General features: G+C 45.1%; 1 protein-coding gene and 1 pseudogene across 2 annotated transcripts in view; one reads left to right on the forward strand and one right to left on the reverse strand.

The window, feature by feature from the left end:
- Positions 1-22,303, reverse strand: part of LOC143435760 (uncharacterized) — a 35,230-nt gene that overhangs the window by 2,977 nt on the left and 9,950 nt on the right. For both annotated transcript variants that reach the window (XM_076919219.1, XM_076919220.1), the window contains exons 2-3: positions 8,982-9,108; positions 8,722-8,782 (exon numbers count right to left, since the gene is read on the reverse strand). In XM_076919219.1, the coding sequence (XP_076775334.1) occupies positions 8,722-8,782; positions 8,982-9,108 (188 nt within the window). The remainder of the gene's footprint in view (positions 1-8,721; positions 8,783-8,981; positions 9,109-22,303) is intronic.
- LOC143435754 (zinc finger protein 628-like) lies at positions 675-3,763 on the forward strand (annotated as a pseudogene).

The following is a 22,303-nucleotide window of genomic DNA, read 5'->3' on the forward strand; positions in this document are numbered from 1 at the left end:
CCCATCTGTGTCCCAGAAGGTCTGCCATAACCAGGAACACAAATTGACATGTCTGCTTGCAGACTCCAAAGCCAGCCTGTCTCCCAGGAGGTCTATCCTACTAGGGACACAAGGACACAGGGACATAGTCGCCCTGCCCTAATCTGAGACACCATTGCGTGCTTCCCAGGAGGCTATAACCCAGGTCACACAGCTCTACCTGCCTCCAAGGAGGTCTGCCACAGCCTGAGAAACCCAGGCCTGTTAAAACCAGAGATAAACAGATGAAGAACCTAGGACTGAGATCAGGAACTACAGAATACACCAACACAATACAAGAGATGGAAGAGAGGATCTCAGGCGTAGAAGATACCAGAAAAGAAATCAACACATCTGTCAAGGTAAATAGAAAAGTTCCTAATCTGGGAGGAAGCGCGCCCCCACCCCCTCCCGGGCGCGGGTCCTGCAGTGCTGTGCTGCCCCGCTTCCCATCAGACCCCGCGGGAAGGCCCTGGGGTTCTCCTTGATCCCCATCCCTGACCCCCTGACCAGGGCCACAGGTTTAGAAGGATCCAGCCCAAAGGCTATGGTGGTCACTGGAAAGACAGTCAGCCATCTGCAACTAGGAGATATGCTTAAAGAAAAGACTCAGTAGCAAGGAGCTGGGGGACGTTGGGACTACAAGTGTGATTGCCACCTCCCACGTGGACATGGCGCCAGCTTCCACCACAGAGGGAACTGGGGAAAAGCCAGGTCCCACTGCCCCAGCATTCACCCCTGCTGCTCAGTATGAGTGCAAGGAATGTGGCAAGTCCTTCAGGTGGTCATCTCTGCTTCTGCACCGTCAGCGCACTCACACAGGTGAACGGCCCTATGAAAAAATGCCCCTGGACTGCCCCAAAGCCTTCAAGAGTTCCTCAGCTCTACTCTACCGCCAGCGGGGCCATACAGGCGAGCGGCCCTATCAGTGCCCTGACTGCCCCAAAGCCTTCAAGCGCTCCTCCTTGCTGCAGATCCATCAAAGTGTGCACACGGGCCTGCGAGCCTTCACCAGCGCCCAGTGTGGTCTGGCCTTCAAGTAGTCATCCCATTACCAATACCACTTGAGACAGCATACGGGTGAGCGGCCCTACCCGTGCCCTGACTGCCCCAAGACCTTCAAGAACTCATCCAGCTTGCGGCGCCACTGGCACGTGCACCCCGGAGGACGCCCTTACACCTGTGGCATTTGTGGGAAGAGCTTTACTCAGAGTATCAATCTCCGCCAGCACCAACGCACGCGTGCACACGGGCGAGCGCCCCTTTCGTTGCCCACTCTGTCCCACGACCTTCATACACTCCTCCAACCTGCAGCTGCACCACCGCACCCACGGCCCTGCCCCAGGCCCCACCCCTGCCCCCGCCCCCACAGCAGAGGCCAGCAGAGCTGACACCAAGGTTCTGGTCTCTGATGCCTACTTGCAGCCCCGCAGCCCGCCTGAGCCTCCAGCCCCGCCCCCCCAGCCCCCACCTGTGGTGCCCGAACTCTTTTTGGCTGCTGCTGAGACTACAGTGGAGCTAGTGCACCGCTGCGATGGCTGCGAGCAGGGCTTCAGCCCTGGGAAGCTCCTCTTGGAGCACCAGCTATGCCCGGGGCCCACTGTGGCCTCCCGGTCTGAGGATGTGCCTGCTGAGCTGCCCCAGGCTGACTCCGCTCTGCCACAGCCCCCACCTGCCACTACAGGCCTCCTAGCTTTGCTAGCTTCCTTGCGGGAAGTCCTTCCGGACCATGGCTGTCCTGTCCCGTCACCAGCACAGCCATGGTGCAGCCAGTGGACAGGCCTTTCGCTGTGCTAGCTGTGACGGTGCCTTCCCACAACTGGCCAGCCCGTTGGCTCACCAGCAGTGCCACGTGGAGGAGGCAGCAGCGGGTCGCCCGCCTCCCCAGGCTGAGGTTGCGGAGGTCACCTGTCCCCAGGAACCTGTAGCCCCAGCCACTCCTGCTCCACCTCCTCCTCCGCCTGCCCCGGTTTCTGCAGAGCCGCCTTACAAATGTGCAGACTGTAGCAAGGCCTTCAAGGGTTCTTCCCGGCTGCGCTACCATTTGCGGGACCACATTGGTGAGCGGCCCTACCAGTGCGGGGAGTGCGGCAAAGCCATCAAGAGCCATCCACCAGCGTGTGCGCAAGGGCCTGCGAGCCTTCACCTGTGGCCAGTGCGGCCTCACCTTCAAGTGGTCGTCCCACTACCCCACTACCAGTACTATCTGCGACTTCCCTCGGGCGAGCGGCCCTATGCCTGCACTGAATGTGGCAAAGCCTTCCATAACACTTCGTGCCTGCGGTGCCACTGGTACATGCACACTGGCGAGCAGCCCCACTCGTGTAGCATGTGTGGCAAGAGCTTCGCACAGATCTCCAACTTGCAGCAGCACCAACGTGTGCACACGGGCGAGCAACCCTTCTGTTGCCCGCTCTGCCCCAAGACCTTCACACACTCCTCCAACCTGCAGCTGCACCAGCGCCCACTCTGCAGAGCACCCTTTTGCCTGCCCCATTTGTGGCCGCCTACCTGCAGCGGCATCTGAGGACGCACACCCCAGCTACCACAACTTCAGGCACCACCGGCCCCGCTGCAGCATCACAGCCCCTTGTCCCATTGGCTGCAGCTCCAACTCCACTGGTCGCTCAAGATGTTCATGTTCTCCCCAACCTACAGGCCACACTTTCACTCAAAGTAGCTGGGGGCACAGCCCAGGCTACGCCCCCCAGGCCCAGCTGCCCCCAGTTCTCAGACATTTCTCCTGGTACAGACTGCCCAGGGCCTCCAGCTGATTCCTAGCAGTGTCCAACCCCCTACCCCTCCACCGCCACTGCCTTTACCCCCTAAACTCATTCTGCCGCCTCCGGCTAGTGCTGGAGGTTCAGGCAACAGTGCTGCAAGGCCGGGGCCTCGGACTGTTGGGAAAGCTGGGCAGGGGACAGGGGTAATGTGATTTCCAGGCCCAGGTAGTGTGGGAATGCAAGGAGGGGGCAATGCAAGGGCTAGCGGGGGAGGGCAGAGCCTCACTGTTCTGCAGAATGTAGGGAGTGGGGAGGCAGGACCACAGGAAGTGAGTGGGGTTCGGCTTCAGCCAGCACAGGAAGTAGCTACCGTCCAACTACAGCCTGCATAGGAAGTGACTACGGTCCAGCTACAACCAGCACAGGAAGTGACTACAGTCCAGCTCCAGCCCCTGACAGGCCAAGTCTCCAGTTCTAGTGGAGGAGGTGTGACTACAGAGGCTCCAAACCTGCTGGTGGTTCAGAGTGGGGCAGCTGAAGAGTTGCTGACCGGCCCTGGTCCTGGGGAAGTGAGAGACAGTGAGGCCAGCGCTGGTATGGTCCAGGATGTCCTGTTTGAGACATTGCAGACAGACGAGGGGCTGCAGAGTGTGCTGGTGCTGAGTGGAGCTGATGGCGAGCAGACCAGCCTCTGTGTGCAGGAGGTAGAAGCACTTTCCCCTGGACTGACAGAGCCAGCTGCCACTGGCCCGTAAGGACAGAAACTCCTCATTATTCGGAGCGCCCCAGCTACTGATCTGCTAATAAATAGCGTTGCAGGAGGAACCACAACACTGCAACTCCTGACCCTACCAGCACCTGGCCCGGTCTCTACCCCTGTGGGGATGCCCGTACCTCCCCCGTCCCAGATGGTACAAGTGGTCCCCGCAGTGGCTGGACCAAGGGTCATGGCCCCCCAAAGCTTGCCCTCCATCCAGATTGTGCAGACTCTGCCTGCAGTCCAATTGGTACACACGTTTTGAAGAGACCCATTAGTACCTCTGTCATAGAACCCCCCTTGAACCACGCTTCCCCCCCCCCCACACACACACACACTAACTGTTCTCAGCTGGGCTGGGATTAGCCCCAGAGTCAAGGGGACTGCTGGCTGGACTTGCTAATAAAGACCCAGAATCTCTTTTTAAAAATTTTAAAAAGAGTTTCTAATCTAAAACATCCAGGAAATTTGGGACACAATGAAAAGACCAAACCTAAAAATAATAATAGAAGATGAAGATTTCCAGTTCAAAGGGCCAGAAAACATCTTCAACAAAATCACATAAGAAAACAAACCTAACCTAGACACTAAATGCACAGGACAAAGAAAGAATATTAAAAGCTGTAAGGTAAAAATGCCAAGTAACATATGAAAGCACACCTATCAGAATTACACCAGACTTCTCAACAGAGACTCTAAAAGCCAGAAGGTCCTGGACAGATGTCATCCAGATACTAAGAGAACACAAATGCCAGCCCAGAATACTATACCCAGCAAAACTCTCAATCATCATTGTCTTAGTTAGGGTTTTACTGCTGTGAACAGACATCATGACCAATGCAAGTCTTACAAGGGACAAAATTTAATTGAGGCTGGCTTACAGGTTCAGAGGTTTAGTCTATGATCATCAAGGAGGAGATGAGAGTTCTACATCTTCATCTGGAAGCTGCTAGAAAATACTCATTTCCAGGCAGCTAGGGTGAGGGTCTTAAGCCCATGTGCACAGTGACACACTTACTCCAAAGCCTCCCAATAGTGCCACTCCCTGAGCCAAGAGTATACAAACCATCAAAATCACAGATAGAGAAACCAAGATATTCCATGACAAAACCAAATTTAAACAATATCTTTCTACTAATCCAGCCCTTACAGAGGATACTAGAAGCAAATCTTCAACAAAAAGAAACATTACACCCAGGAAAACACAAGAAATTACTTATCTCACAACAAACCCCCAAAAAGAGAATCACAAACACATAATACCACCTCCAACAACAACAAACCAAGAAATCACTGGTCTTAATATCTCTCAATTCCCCCAATAAACAGAAACAGGCTAACAGACTTGAAAAGGAAAAGGGGGCTTGCTGCATGCAAGAAACACAGTTCAGCAAAAAAGACAGATACTACCTCAGAGTAAAGGGAAGAAAAAAGTTCTTCAAGCAAATGGTTCCAAGAAACAAGTTGGAGTCACCGTTATAAGATCTAATAAAATAAACTTTCAACTAAAAGTTATCAAAAGAGATGGGGAAGGAAACTTCAAACTCCCAAAAAAAACCCACCAAGATGAAGTCTGAACTCTGAACATCTAAGGGCCCCCACGTTTATAAAAGAAATGTTACTACAGCTCACAACACACATTGAACCTCACACAATAATAGTGGGAGACTTCAACACCCCACTCTCACCAATGGACAGATCATGGAAACAGAAACTAAACAGAGACACAGTGAAACTAATAGAAGTTATGAATAGGTATCTACAGAACATTCTGACCCCTGAAAAGAAAATTCTTTTTAACACTTCATGGAACAATCTCCAAAACTGATCATATAATTGGACACAAAACAAGCCTCAACAGGTACGAGAAGACTGAAATAACCCCATGTATTCTATCAAACCACCATAGATTAAGGCTGGACTTCAATAACAACAAGAACAACAGAAAGCCCACATACTCATGGAAACTGAACAACCCTCTACTCAATGATAACGTGATAAGGGAAGAAATAAAGAAATTAAAGATATTCTAGAATTTGTTGTAAATGAAGGCACAGCACACCTAAACTTATGGGATATAAGGAAAGCAGTGCTAAGAAGAAAATTCATAAGTGCCTTTATAAAAAAAAAAAATGGAGTTAACAGCACACCTGAAAGCTCTAGAACAAAAAGAAGCAAACACTCCCAAGAGAAAGATGGCAGGAACTAATCAAACTCAATGCTGAGATCAACCAATTAGAAACAAAGTGAACAATACCAAGAATCATCAAAACCAAGTGTTGGTTCTTTGAGAAAAACAAAAAAATAGATAAACCCTTAGTCAAACTCACTAAAAGGTACAAAGACAGTATCAAAATTAATAAAATTAAAAAAGGGAGACATAACAACAGAAACTGAGGAAATTTAAAAAATCAGCAGCTCTTAGTACAAAAGTCTATATATACCAGACAAAAATGGAAAACCTACATGAAATGCATGATTTTCTAGACTGATACCATATAGCAAGGTTAAATCAGGATCAGGTAAACAATCTAAACAGTCCCATAACCCCTAAGGAAAAAGAAGCAGCCAACAAATCTCCCAACCAAATACAGCCAAGGATTAGATGGTTTTAGTGCAGAATGCAACCACACCTTCAAAGAAGAGCTAATACCAATACTCCTCAAATTAATCAACAAAATAGAACAGAAGGAATGCTACCTACTTCCTTCTGTAAAGCCACTGTTACTGTGTTATCTAAACCACACAAAGAAAAAGAACTTCAGACCAATTTTGCTTATAAATACAATTGCAAAAGTCCTCAAAAAAATTCTCACAAACTGAATCCAAGAACACACCAAAACCATCATTCACCATAATCAAGTAGGCTTCATCCCAGGGATGCAGGGATGGTGCAATATACAAAATTCCATCCATGTAATCCAGTATATAAACAAACTCAAAGAAAAAAAAAATCTCATGATCATGTCATTAGATGTTGAAAAAGCCTTTGACAAAAATCAACCCCTCTTCATTTTACACGTCTTGGAGAGATCAGGAGTTCATGGCACAGAACCAAACATGATAAAAGCAATATACAGGAAACTAACAGCCAGCATCAAACTAAATGAAGAGAAACCAGAAGCAACCCCACTATAGTCAGCGACAAGATAGGCCATCCACTCTCTCCCTATCTATTCAACACAGTACTTGAAGTTCAAGCTAGAGCAATTAGACAGCTAAAGGAGACAAAGGGGTACAAATTGGAAAGGAAGAAGTCACGGTATCACTATTTGTGGATGATATGACAGTATACATGAGTGACCCAAAAAAGGAGCTGAGGGCCTCTACAGCTGATAAACAACTTCAGCAATGTGTCTGTATATAAAATTAACTCAAACATATCAGTAGCCTTCCTTAATACAAATGATAAACAGGCTGAGAAAGAAATTAGAGGAGCAACACCCTTCACAATAGCCACAAATAATATAAAATATCTTCATGTAACTTTAACCATGCAAGTGAAAGGTCTGTATGACAAGAACTGAAAGTCCTGAAGAAATTGAAGAAGATATCAGAAGATGGAAAGATCTCCCACATTCCTGGATCAGTAGAATTAACACAATAAAAATGACCATCTTACCAAAAGCAATCTACAAATTCAATGCAATCCCCATCAAAATTCCAACTCAATTCTTCAAAGACATGGAAAGAACAATTCTCAACTTCATATGGGAAAAAAAAAGCCCAAGATAGCCAAAACAATCCTGAAAAATAAAAGAACTTCTGGAGAATCACCATCACTGACATCAAGCTGTACTACAGAGCAATAGTGATGAAAATCTCATGGCATTGGTACAGAGACCTACAGGTCAATCAATGGAATAGCATTGACAACCCAGAAATAAACCCACACAGACATTTGATCTTTGACAAAGAAGCTAAAACCAGACAGTGGCAAAATGAAAGCATCTTTAACAAATGCTGCTGGTCTAACTGGTGGTCTACATGTAGAAGATGCAAATTGATCCATATTTATCACTTTATACAAAGCTCAAATCCAAGTGGATCAAGGACCTCGACATAATACCAGATACACTGAATCCAACAGAAGAGAAACTGGGAAATATCCTTGAACACATTGGCATGTGGGAGATTTTCCTGAGCAGAACACCAATGGCTCAGGCTCTAAAACTAACAACTGATAAATGGGATTTCATGAAACTGCAAAGCTTCTTTCTGTAAGGCAAAGTACACTGTAAACAGGACAAAACGGTATCCTACAGATAGAAAATGATCTTCACTAGCCCTACATCCAACTAATATCCAAAGGACTAATATCCTAAATACATAAAGAACTCAAGAAGTTAGACTCCAACAAATCAAATAAACCAATTAAAAATGGGGTATAGAGATAAACAGATAATTCACAACAGAGGAATTTCCAATGGCTGAGATGCACTTAAAGAAATGTTCAACATCCTTAGTCATCAGGGAACTGCAAATCAAAATGACCCTGAGATCCACCGTATACCAGTCAGACTGGCTAAGATCAAAAACTCAAGTGACAGCACATGCTGGTAAGGATGTGGAGAAAGAGGAACACTCCTCTGTTGCTGGTGGGATTGCATACTGGGTACAACCAGTCTGGAAATCAATCTGACCATTACCTGAAGACCCAGCTATACCACTCCTGGGCATATACCCAAAAGATGCTCCACCAAACCAGAAGGACAGGAAGATTTCCCACTGCTATGTGTACAGCAGCCTTATTCACAATAGTCAGAAGCTGGAAACAACCCAGATGTCTCTCAACTGAACAATGCATACAGAAAATGTATTTATTTACACAATGGAGTACTATTCAGCCATTAAGAACAAGGACTTCATGGATTTTGTAGGCAAATGGATGGAACTAGAAATTCATCCTGAATGAGGTAACACAGACCAAAAAGGACATGCATGGTATGTACTCACTGATAAATGGATATTAGCCAAAATGTACAGAATACCTATAATACAACTCACAGAGGGAAAGGAGACAAATGTAAATAAGTAAAATAATGTAGTAAAAAAATTATGATCACTTCAAGAACCATTTTTCATGAGAAAATAAATTTTAAAAAACTTCAGGGTGCATTAATACTTCTTCAGAGGTATCTATCTATCTATCTATCATCTATCTATCATCTATCTATCTATCTATCTATCATCTATCTATATCAGCTTGCACATGAAAATTACCTTTCATGTCTTCCAGAACATTGACAACGGTCTTCAGTATTGCAGTCTTCCCATTTATAGCCTAAAATACAGCACCAGAAAATGTGTATTTATGAAAATTGTGAAAAACTGAAATTACTATCTTCAATGAATCTCAGATCAATGCCTGATTAATTCATCACACTCTTCCTCTTTCAAGATAAAAACCATAGAAGAGCACCAATCTCCAAGAAAGGCTTGTCTCCTTAAGGTAAAAAGTGGAGGAAAACTCTAGTTCTTACCTATAGCAGCGAGGTTCAAGTAGGTGTCCAGCATCACATCCTTGTAGAGACTCTTCTGGGAAGGATCCAGCAAAGCCCACTCTTCCTGAGTGAAGTTCACATGCACATCCTCATAGCTCACCGCAGCCTAAAAGATGCCATACAAATACATAATAGAAATGGTGTCTTAGTGAGTAGTAAAAGTATAGTTCATTGAGAATATATTTACATAATTCTATCATCTAGCCATATTAATTCCATGTAATAGAATTTCAAATGTAGTCACAAACTCATAAATATATAATAAAATAAAACTGATAAATATATACAATGAAAAATTAAAAACTGAGGATGGTGCTATTTCTACACCAACTGAATAGGAGGATACAACATTGCAGGAGAGATGCAGAGTAACAGACATACAAACAGAGCAACAGTGTTTAGTAAATATCAGCAAAATTGTATCAAAATTATTAACTTCAAAAGAGAATGGACGATATGGACTCAGCAGTGCCTGCCTTTAATCCCAAACTGCAGGAGAAAGAAAAGAGTGAAACTGATTTCCAGGCCAGCCCAGTCATGTAGAGATTTCCTGGATAGTCAATGTAAACACTGAGACCCTGTCTCAAACAAAGCAAAAAAGATAGGGCGTGCAGGGGATCGCTGGAATTTCCTCCAATGATTTAAATATTCACTCCAATTCTGTACTTGTTTATCAAAATCTGGAGTTACCCCTTGTTGTTTTGGGGTTTTTTTTTTTTCTTTTTTTTTTTTTTTTTTATTTTTTTTTTTTTGTTTTTTTTTTTTGAGACAGGGTTTCTCTGTGTAGTCCTGGCTGTCCTGGAACTCACTTTGTAGACCAGGCTGGCCTCGAACTCAGAAATCCGCCTGCCTCTGCCTCCCAGATGCTGGGATTAAAGGCGTGCGCCACCACTGCCCGGCTGAGTTACCCCTTCTAAACTGTAGAGCTAATCTGATATTCCTACAAAGGAATGCATTTTTAATAAGTTACAGATCAAAGTGTTCTCAAAATTATTAGTATAGTAAACGTGTATCCTAAAGATGTGTCAACAGATCAGATCACCTAATGCTTTTGAAGACCTGGGTCGATCCCAGCACTCACTTGGAGGCTCCAACCAGTCCTGATCCCGGGTCAAGACTCTAGTGCTCTCTCCTGACTTCAGTAAACAGCTCACGTAAGCGGTGCAAATTCATACACACATATGCAGAAGTGCCACACACGTTTCAAAACTTAAAAAGACGTGAAAATATACACAAATATAGGGAGAATGTTGTACACGTGCCATTCAGCGATGCAGGAGATCAGTATCAATGTTACGGATGCAAGCCATCATGGTCTGAAAATAATACCCTCTGCTAAAGCTTGACGAGTACAAAAATCTAATTTGATCAAGTAAAAATATAAACAAACAAAAAATGGTGCAGAACTTTTAGAAGATACTAAAGAAATGGTTGCTCTCTGTCAGCTACCGAACTGCCTTCCATGGGAGCAACGGAGGGCTCTGAGGGCGTCACCACACGGTGACGTCAGCAGCAAAGGTGAGTCCACACGGACAGATGAGCAACGCCATTCACAGGTCCTGTCTCTGCCTGGGAGGTGCAGAGACCTCTCACAGGACCTCAGTAGACCTCCAGGCAACTGCATGAGCCCTCACGTGAATTCAGGGAACCATATGGGACCACACAGGACTGATGAAATGCAGTGTATCTGACTTTTCCCACCTGTCCTTGAAAGGAATCCCTGTTTTCTTCTGTGGCTTTTCCTCATGAGTAGACTGTGGCCTCTCACACACCAGGGTACAGCTTCTGAGTTGACAAAAATCCTACGCACATAAGTAGACCCGGCCTGAAAATAACTATCTGATTAAGGCCCAATGGACAGATGTCTGCTACACAAAGAAGTACCAAGTACTGTACTTCCAAAGTGAAACTAGAATGGCACATGTGAGGTGAACTTCCACTCTCGTGTTCCCAGATTCTCAGAAGTAAAAACTGGCCATAATAAACTTCCTGCCACAAAAGAGGTCAGCAAATAAGGCAGACACGGTCTTCAGGCTGAGTGCTGTGTAAACACTGCCTGAGCAGGTCTGAGACACACATTGTATATCTAGTACATTCAACCAATGGACTGAAATAGGAGGATTAGCAGGGAAAGCAATACAGAGCTGGCTACATGTCTGCTTGCGCAACTGCACTTGCAGCCAACTCTGAGAGCCTGTGGTCATTCCCCAGGAGAGAACCCACTCCTCCAACCTGTACTTTCACCTTCAGCCATGTGCTGTGGTATGTTTTCACAGATATCTCAATGGCCCAAATTCAGAATGTTAAAAAGAAGACTCAAAACAATAAAGAAAACAAAAAAGCACCCAAACCTAAACAATTCTAACCAGTTAGCTAGCTGTGTGGTAGTGTAACCATTGACCACAACAGACCTCCTTTTATCACACAGCCAGGGTGACAACAGGAAGCAAAGCATTCACCGATTACCTCCTACCAACTCATCAGTTATCTCCACACGGCTTCCTTAGAATAAAGCAGGTACAACTGAAGAGGTTTTCATGGAAACGCTTATCCCCTAAGCATGCTTTTGGATCAAACAGCTAACTGTACTCCGAGTTGGCAAATAAATAAATAACCACGAAGAAAGGAGAGGCAAGGCAGAAAGCAAAGAAATTTGTAATAAAATGAGTAAGAATTATGAAATAGGGTCTGCCTGATCAAATTATTATCAATATGATCCAAGGTCTGCCTATGTTGTCTAGACGTTATCTCAGGCCTTCGAAGACAGCGCTTACACAGACTTACACAGTATCCAGGCTGAAGACTGAGTCTCTACAGCCATCAGCTCCTTATTCAGCTCTTCTGTGACAGGAACAGTTTACTGTGGGCCCCTCTGAGAATTTGGGTCCTCAAGAGAGGACAGTTCACCATACATCTGGGCAGTGACTCTAACCAGAGGCTGCTTCAGAACTAAGTCTTTTAGTTAGGAGAGATGACAGAGGTTCTGTTTAGTCAACAAAAATGATGGACTGGGTATGAGGTCTATCTTGTTCCTTACTGATACAAATTGGTATAGTTGTGCTCTAATTGTATTTTGAGAGAAAGGGTTTTTTTGCTTGTTTTTTTGTTTTTTTGTTTTTTTGTTTTTTTTACAGGAAGGGTGATATGTAGTGGGATATTTTTCCTGCAAGTTGGGAGGGGCTAAGGTGGAAGGAGTAAGGAGAGGAAGAGGAGAAGGAAGAGGAGGAGCTAGGGGATAGAGGACAAGAGAGAGGGGAACATGGAAGTAGACGTGTACCTGTCTCTAGCAGTCTAAGGTAGTTGATATATCTAGGTTGGGTATTGGGTTACACCTCTGATTGTGTGGGCATCTTGTTATTGAGCATTACCAAACATATAAATCCTTTGGATAATCTAAGCATTAGAGTCTCATTCCTACTGAGCCCGAGTGGATGGCGGGATGGTCTGGGCACTGCCCAGCCTTGTAGAGACAATGTGGAAGATTAACAGAGCCATCTCCCATGCCGGCATCTTGTGGGTGGCAGGGCTGGTGTTTCTGGCTGGCCATTTTTAGCTGCGGCGCACATGTGGCCTCTGGCCTCGGAACATGGCAGCTGAGCTAGGCAGAGCCACTGCAGCTTAGATAGACATTGGCTTGACCAGCGGCTGTTTTTAAATATTTCCCACTAACAATGTACCATCATCCCATGGCTCCTGTCTCACTTTTAAAAGCAAAAAGGGGGAGAGCACAACAACAGACAGTGAGGAAACCTGAAGAATCACTAGGTCATACTTTAAAAACCTCTACTCCACAAAATTGGTAAATCTAAAACAAAATTATTTTCTCAGTAGACAATACTTACTAAAGTTAACACAAGACCAGATAAACAGTTGAAATAGACCTATAAGATCCAAGGAAAATAGAAGTCATTAAAAATCCCCCAACCAGAAAAAGCCCAAAGCAAGATGATTTTTATACAGAATTCTGAGTTTTAAAGAGCTAATACCAATACTCCTCAAATTATTACACAAAATAGAAACAGAAAGAACACTACAAAACTCATTTTATGGGGCTGCAGAAAACATTATACCTAAAACACATGAAGATTCAACAGAAAGAAAATCACCAATTTCCCTTATGAACGTATTAGTAAAAATACTCAATAAAATACAATAAAAAAAATCAACCCACCCACAAAATCTTCAACCCAAAATTTCTCCTGCTGACAAGATGTGTAGGGATAAATATGGAGCAGAGACTGAGGGAACGGCCAATCAATGACTGGCCCAAAATATGACCTGTCCGGTGGGAGAGAGCCAAGCCCTGACACTATTAATGAATTTCAGCTATGCTTGCAGACAGGAACCTAGACAGTCTCCTGAAAGGACTGACCCGGAAGCAGATGAAAATAGATGGCAGTGAGCCAAACAGCAGGCAGAGATTGGGGCGAACTGAGGAGTGGGAGGCAGAACTGAGTGAACAGGATCAGGCAAGGGCATCACAAGAACACCTAGAATATCAACTAATCTGGGGCCATGGAGATTCACAGTGACTTGAACCATAAACCAACGAGCATGCAGAAGCTGGAGCTAGCCCGTCCTCCCACATTCGTGTTAGATGTGCATATGGTCTTCATATGGGTCCCCAAACAACTGGAGCAGCGGTTGTCTCCGACTCTGTTGCCTGCCATTAGATCCACTTCCTCTACCTGGACTGCCTGGTTGGGCTTCGGTGGGAGAGGAAGCGCTTAGTACTGCTGGGGTTAGACATCCAAAGGTGGGGTGGTCTCCAAGGAAGGCATTCCCTTTTCCTCAGAGAAGGGAAGGAGGGAGTGGAGGGAGAGATTTGTAAGGATGGAACTTTAAGGAGAGGAGTGGGCTGCAATTGGGATGTAATATGAATAAAAAAAATATGGAAGTACATATAATAAAAAATACTCAATAGAATACTTGCAAACCAAATCCAAGAACACATGAAAAAGATCATCTACCATGATCAAGAAGGCTTCCGCCCAGAGATGTATGTGTTGCCTGTAATTTTAAAAACATTATTACTCTTTCTTGGGAGCTATCCCTGAGTTCCTGGCTATCTCCGAGAACAGCTGCAGCCATGTTGCTATTGCTGGCTGGCATTTTCCCCGAGAGTGCCACGCAGTGGTCTGTTGAAGGAACAAGAGTGGTAGCTCCAGGGGTTCTCAGGAGCAAGCCTGAAAATAGATGGTTCAACATACAAAAATCAATAAATGTAAATCATCATGTAAGGAAACAGAAAGAAAAAATGATCGTATAATTAGATCCTGAAAAAGCTTTTGACATAATCCAATACCCCTTAATTGTGGGGAGCCGACAATAGGCGGCTATCATCCTTGCAGCCATCTTGAGCCATATACCCTGACAAGAGACTTGTTTACAATAGCCTACAACAGCTGAGCACACTCTGATAACATCTTGTTTTAGATACCCAGGACTTTCCCTTGGGTGTGTGAGACTTAAAGGTGTGATTTAAAGGCGTGACTTAAAGGTGTGGCTTAGAAGTGAGACATATAAAAGGTGAGAAGCAGACAGAAGAAAGTAGTAGGCACTTGAGACAGACATTTGGACTAGACACTTGGAAGAAGTAACTTGGAACTGGGAAAGAGACTAGCAACTTAGGACTGAGATTAGGACCTGAGACTTGGTACTAGAACTAGGGACTTGGAGAGAAGAAGAGAGGCTGAAGAATAAACGAGATTGAATCACATTCTGTCTGATCTCCATTCTTCACATCCATCCTCACTCTCTCTCTCTCTCTTACTGAACCCCGACCTGTGGACTGGAGCAGCTTGGGGCAGTGCAGGCTCTAACAATTTAGCCCCCAAAGCTTTTGGCAGTGCAGGTTCCAACATTGACAGAGCGGTCCGCAACATTTTGGCCACCAATCGTGGGGCAGCTCGGCCCACAACACTTAATGATAAGTTTTGGACAGATCAGTGATAAAGGGCACATAGCTAAATATAAGAAAGGCAATATACAGTAAGCTGAGAGTCAACATCCAATTTAAATGAAGAGAAACTAAAAGCAATTCCACTAACATCAGGAACAAGACAAGACTGCCCGCTTTCACTGTATCTATTCAATACAGTACTTGGGGTTTAGCTACAGCAATAAGACAACAAAGAGATCAAGGGAATACAAATTGGAAAGAAAGAAGTCAAAGAATCACTATTCAGACAATATGATAATATACATAAGCAAACTTAAAAATTCTTTCATGGAATTCCTACAGTTTATAAACTCTTCAGTGAAGTGGCTTGATAAAACTTAATTCATAAAAAAACAGTAGCCCTCTTATATACAAAAAATAAACAGATTGAGAATGAAATTAGGGAAATAATACCCTTTACAATAGTCAAAAATAGTATAAAATATCTTGGTGTAACTCCAACCAAGCAAGTGAAAGACTTGTATGACAAGGACTTCAAGTCTTTGAAGAAAAAAAAAATTGAAGATATCAGAAGACGGAAAGATCTCCCATGCTCATGGATTGGTAGAATTAATACAGTAAAAATGGCCATCTTACCAAAAGCAATCTAGAGACTCAATGCAATGAATTAAATCCTATTAAATTCCAACACAATTCTTTACAGACCTTGAAAGAACAATATTCACCTTATAGGAAAACAAAAACAAAAAACTTAGGATACTGTTGGGGGCCGACTTTTAGCAGAAAGCGGCTATCAGCTTTGCAGCCATCTTGAGCCATATACCCTGACATGAGACTTGGATTACAATAGCCTACAACAGCTGAGCACACTCCGATAATCTTGGTTTAGATACCTTGGGTGTGTGAGATTAAAGGTGTGTGAGATTAAAGGTGTGTGAGATTAAAGGTGTGTGACTTAAGAGTGTAATTTAGAGATTAGATTTAGAGACAAGACCTAAGGACATGATTAAAGATGTGACTTAGAGGCGTGGCTTAGAAGTGAGACATATAAAAGGCGAGAGGCTGACAGAAGAGAGATCAGAGAATCAGATACTTCAGAGAGAACAACTTAGAGAACAATTTGGAGTAACAGAGATTCAGACACTAGGAGTAGGAATAGACATTAGACACTCGGAAGAGAACAACAGGAGTACAACTAGGAACTAGGAACTAGGAACTCAAGACTTGGGACTTGGACTAGGAAGAGAGACTGAAGAATAAATGGGATTGAATGTCTGGTCTCCATTCTTCGAGTCCGTCCTCACTCTCTCTCTTGCTGAACCCTGACCCACAGACCGGAGTGGCAGCTTGGGCCGGGAAACAGTGGCTGCCAAGCGTGGAGTGGAGAGGGCCACAATATTATTTTGCCGCCCAAAGTGGGGCAACTCGGGCCTCAACACTTTTGGCGCCGGAACAGGAATAGAGTGGTCCAGGACATTTTGGCCCACAAAGCCGGGCAGTATGGGCCTTCAACATTTTAGGCCGCCCAAAGTGGGACAGCCTAGGCCCCAACAGGATGCCAAATCCTGTATAATAAAACAATTTCTACAGGTTATTACCATCCCTGATTTCAAGTTGTACTACACAGCAGTAGTAATAAAAACCACATATTATTGGCATAAAAAGAGGTAGATTAATGGAATTGAGTTGAAGAAATTCCAAAAGCAAACCCACACATCTATGGACACTTGATTTTTGAGAAGGAAGTCAAATTTATACACTGGGAAAAAAGACAGCATCTTCAAAAACTGGTGCTGGTCTAACAGGATGTCTACATGTGGAAGAATGCAAACAGAGTCACATCTATTACCCTGCAAAAACTAACATCCAAAGGGGTCAAGGACCTCAACATAAAACCAGCTACACTTTACCTGATAAAAGAGAAAATGGGGGATAGCCTTCAACACATTAGCATAGGAAAAAACTTTCTGAACAAAACACCCATCAGGCAAATACTAAAATCAACAATTAATAAATAGAATCTCATGAAACTGATAAGTTTCTGTGAGGCAAATGACACTGTCAAATGGCACATACAAAATGCAAAAAGCTCAAGCGAAGAATGGATTTTTAAAAATGTGGTAAATTTACACAATGGAGAATTACTCAGTTAACTAAAACTAATATCATAAATATGCAGGATTCTCTAATAAATGGAACTTAAAAAGATCATCCTGAGTGAGGTAATCTAGATGAGAAAGACAAACGTGACGATGTGGGCATTAGTGTAAAATAAAGGGTAACCATGTCACAATCCATAGACCCCCAAGAAGCTGAGTAGCAAGGGAGTTCTCCTCACTCTCACTCACAAGGGGAAATAGACTAGACAGCATGGGTAGATGGGGAAACAGGAACAGGAGGGACCAGGAATGGGGAAACAGGGAGACAGCACTGGAAGAGACAACTGGAACGGGGGAGGGGGCACCGCTCCAATGACCTAGGAACCTAGGGTCATGGCTATCAGAGGAATCTACAACAGTGATCACAGCTAAGACCGGAGCTAACATCGTAGCACACGGAGCCTCAACAGGCCATCTCCCGTAATCGGGCTGAGACTTCTAATAGAGGAGTTAGGACACTAATACAAGCCACAAAACCTTCGACCTACAGTTTGTCCTACCTACAAAATACACTGGGGGAAACAGGAGAACAGCTGAGACACATGCTATGGGAGGGAGCACACCCGATGCTGTCAATGATAGTGTGCAATACTTGCAGACAGGAGCCTAGCATGACTGTCATCAGACTTGATCATCCTGATAGATGAGAGCTATAACTCTGATGCTCATAACAAGGGATCAAACAACACAGGCAAGGCATCCAGGTGTCCTTACAGAAAAACACACTGTGGGTGGGGCGTGGTCAGGTAGGGTGGGGCGTGGTCAGGAAGAGTGGGGCGTGGTCAGGAAGGGTGGGGCGCGGTCGGGTAGGGTGGGGCGTGATCCAGTAGAGGAATGAGATAACAGAGCTAATAGGTCAATGCTGCTTCACTGATCTACACAGAAACCACTTAGGAGGAGCAGTTGGGAGAAGCAGATGGTGGGAGCAGGGACAATCTTGAACACTGTGACCTGAAGCAGAACTTGGAATTAGTTTTTGAAACTGTGAAGGTGTAGATGTCAGCCACAGAAACAAACAAGACACCTCTGGTACACAGTGGCAAACAGGCTGACTCCTAGGAAACAACCCAGCTGAGAAAATGTTCACTTGTTGTTACCAAGGCTTTCAGATGAAAAGCCTGGCCTAGGTAGTAGGCCCAGCAGGCTGGGCTCCACAAAGGGTTCCCTGAAGATAAATGAAAGCGACCAGGAATGATGAAGAATAGTGGTGGAGACTGAATCCAGCCCAAGGGTTTAATTCCAGTCCCTAGAAAATAACAATCCAGACTTCAAGGTCATCCCTCTGCAGCAGAGATATGATAATTTATTTATATTGGTCTGGGAATAACAGAGTTATCAAAGTGATAACATCAAGCAAGGAGGCAAGGACTACTGATGTGAGCTCCAGGATTCACTAGAAACAGAACTGAGGTGGGCACAGCTGTGCATAAGCAATTGGACCAGTTAAGGTGTGCCCTTCCCCCAGGCCTGAGCAGGCCTGCAAGCCTTGACACCTTCTGGACTGCTATCTCCTTACCCAGCCCCGGTGCTGAACTGAGAAGAGACTCTGGGGGGGTGGGGCTTCCCCTTTATTGTGAAAGCAAATTATTAAACTTCGGGCCTTGATCAGAATACTTTGTCTCGGCCCCACGTTTCTCTCGCCCTCCATTCCCGTTAATTCCCAGGCTTCCTCTCAGGAGAACCTGGTTAACCGTAGTTGCAGGCAACTACATTGAGGTGTGTGTGGTTGGTCAGTTTCAGTCTTGCTTATGGAATATGGTCACAAGCCCTCATCACTGTCACTCTTGAGTGGATCAATCTAGCTCTTGGAAAATGACCACCCAAGCTCCAGTGTGCAGCCTCATCAACATGGACAGTAACTGTTCTCATCTGATATGTGTAATGGTGGAGTATGGGGTGTGACGGGTTCTGTCACTACAAGTTTTGTTCTTATTGAAACAAAGGTGACTCCAAACATGGGGCAATTATATCTATTCCTTGAGCCAAAGAAAATGGGATATACAGATGCCACGTGAATGTACAGAAGGAAGCCGCTTCCTTCCTCACATCCCTCGTGCACTTCTAGAAGAATCCGTGCATTCTACAAAACCAGGTTCCAAATACTGGAATTACTAATGCCCCTGATATTTCCTGTTTGTTTTTAGAGAGGGTCTCACTATGTATCTCTGGATGGCTTGAAGCCTTGAATTCAGAGATCTGCCTGTCTCTGCCTCTTGAGGGCTGGGATTAAAAGGACATCCCTGTCTACAGTATGAAACTGTCAAAAGGTACAAACTGAGCTTAGTGGTTCATGACTCTTACCCTAGCACTAGAGAAGCAGAGACAGGTGGACCTCTGTGAGTTCAAGGATGGCCTGGCCTACATAGTGAATTTCAAGACAACCAGAAGTACATAATGAGACCCTGTCTTGAAAAAATAAAATAAAATAAATAAAATAAAAAACTAAATGAAGAAACAAATGAAACAGAGGCTGAGGACATCGCTGTTTGTACAATACTTGCTTGGCATGCTTCGGACCCTGGGATCTATCTCCAGCAAGACTTCTGAGGGACTGCCTGACATGAGTAGCTGCTGATGCCACCTGAGGCCATGTTGATGTCTGAGGGCTGTGCAGAGCTGACCCTACCCATCACCCTCTGAAGTACTTGGGAGGGCAGGCAGCACCTTATACAGGCAGCACAATAGAGATGGTTCTGGGTTTAGGTGAGCTTGCCCCAACAGCATGATCTTGGGAGAGCTGGCTCCCACCCAGCCATGCAGTAGAATATGGTCCCAGGAATATGCTCTCCTCCAGTTGGATCCCTTGCCTCCTGCAGCTGGTACCACCCCTTCCCAGCTGTGGCACTCAGGTGAGCAGTCTTGACCTTGCCTCAGCAGTGCTGGAGAGCTGGCCCAAGTGGTCTTTGTACCAGAGCGATGGCCCAAATGATTTGAGCATGGGAGAGCTATCAGGCAGCTCAACTACCTCGCAGGCCCAGATCCAGGGCTTTGAGTTGGCTCACATCTACCCAATTAAGGAATTGCTGGAACATATAAAGGGACTGGTTCTCCAGAACCAAAGCTCCAAGATGTCCATGACATGTGGCAACAACAGGATCTCCTAGGAGTCCCTGTGAGGATCCAGTATTGACAATGCAACAGAAGCCAGAGGCCTCGAAACAGACCAATGACTCACTGTATTGATCATTTAAAAGAAAATCTGTTTGGGCAGAGGGTATTAGTACTACAGGATGTAACCGGATACACCAGGATGTAACTGGATACACTGCAGTCTCCATGGTGAGACTTTTTGTTTTATTGTTTGTTTTGTTTTTCAGGGAGGTTGCAAAGATGGAAGGCAGATATGGAGGGAAAGGGAGATGAGTAGGACTGGCGTTCATGATGTGAAATTCACAGTGAATCAATGAAAATCCAAAATCAAAAAACAAAAAACAGAACACAAACAAACAAAAGAAAACGAAGGGCTTCCCTGCACGGTCCATGATCTCCAGGTCGTCCGTTCTGCAGTGGCCCCTCCCTTGTAGTTAATCCTCACACACTCCTTCCCAATGTCCCCTCAGAAATCTCCTAGTTTTCTAACCTCAACTTCAAGGATACCTTCTTCTCTATCCCCCTTGACACTGTGTCACAAAACATGTTTGCTTCTATCTTGACTGGCCCTGACAACCACATTTCTACTGAACTCACCTGGACTGTCCTACCCCACGAGTTTCCAAGACAACCCATACCTATCTGGCCAGGCCCTGGCCTCAGATCTAGTCTTTCTTTCCCTCCCCAATCTAAACTTAAACAGAACACAGATGACCTTCTCCTTTGAAGTCTGTCCCTACAAATGAGCCAAACTGACTCCTCTGTTGTTCTAAATTTGTTGTCCAGACGGGGTTACAGGGTCTCACTGTCTAAAGTGCGGCTGTCAACCCCTCAGACCACCTACTTGGGACTATTACCCCAACTTTGTGAGTTAACTTGGATAGAAATCACCTAATCCTGTCCCTCATGACGCCCTCCACTAAAGAGGAGATTTTACCATTCCTAGGAAGAGCTGACTTCTTACATTCCTGGCTCCTTACCTTTTTCTCCTTGACCACTCCTGATATAAAGCAGCCCTTAGCCCCTGACATAAATCCTCTCCCACACCCATTATCAAGCCTTTTTAGGAACTCTAACCGAGTCCCTTCTCAAGGCCCCGGGCCTACAACTCCCAGACAACCCAACCATTCTCCCTCTGACACAAAAAGAGGAATATGCCCTTGGGGTCCTAGGCCAACAACTGGGACCTTTCCTTTGCACCTGTCGAAGAAAAATTAAGCATTATATACCTAGGAATACACCCTGCATATGTACCTTAGCAGCTGCCAAACTCCTTATTCCCAAATCCAAAACATGCAACTGTTGAGTCACCTACCACTATCTTCTCCTCCCAGAACTTGTCTCGCCTCTTAATGCATAAAGGCTTACAAACCCCAGCTCCCTCCTGGATTCTCTATCTCCAGACAGCACTAGCAGAAGATGCCATCCTTACCTTCCAATCATGCCAACCCCTCAACATCTCAAATCTTGCTGGACCAAACACAACTTCCCATCCCATTCTTGCATTGGTACCTCAGAGGAACAAGTGCCCACCCCTCACACATACGGAGGATACCCTGCCTCAGGCCGTGTATACCTGGTACACACACTGCCTCAGGCCGTGTATACCTGGTACACACATGGCAGCTCCTTTGTACAAGATGGGGTCTGAAAAACTGGCAATGCCACAGTGTCAGATACTGAGGTGGTTCAGACATAGGCCCTCTCTGAACTAATAGCCCTCACCATGCCTTCCAATTGGCACAAGGACAATCTGTAAATGTCTACACAGACTCCAAATAAACCTTTCACACTCTCGTGTCCCACACTGCCATCTGTAAAAAGCACAAACTACTTACAAAAAAGGGAAATCAATAACCAACTCAGACAAAGCCACGGCCATAGTAAAAGCCATGCGTCTGCCCGTGCCCGTAGGAGCTGCCCACTGCTGTCCAAGCAGACCAACAGCTCCATCATCTGTCTCTAAGGGAAATACTGACAGGAAAGGCAGAGCAGCAACCCTTGAAGGCCCAGACCCATCTCACCTGCTGCAGGATATCCACTCATATCCCAACTATCACCCTCTACACTTAACAAATTCTGTCCTATCTACACCAGTTCTTTCATCCTAATAACCAGGCCCTGTCTCACTTCATACAGACCCACCCACA

Source organism: Arvicanthis niloticus, chromosome 22 (assembly GCF_011762505.2).
Source record: "Arvicanthis niloticus isolate mArvNil1 chromosome 22, mArvNil1.pat.X, whole genome shotgun sequence".
In the NCBI taxonomy this organism is placed as follows: domain Eukaryota; kingdom Metazoa; phylum Chordata; class Mammalia; order Rodentia; family Muridae; genus Arvicanthis; species Arvicanthis niloticus.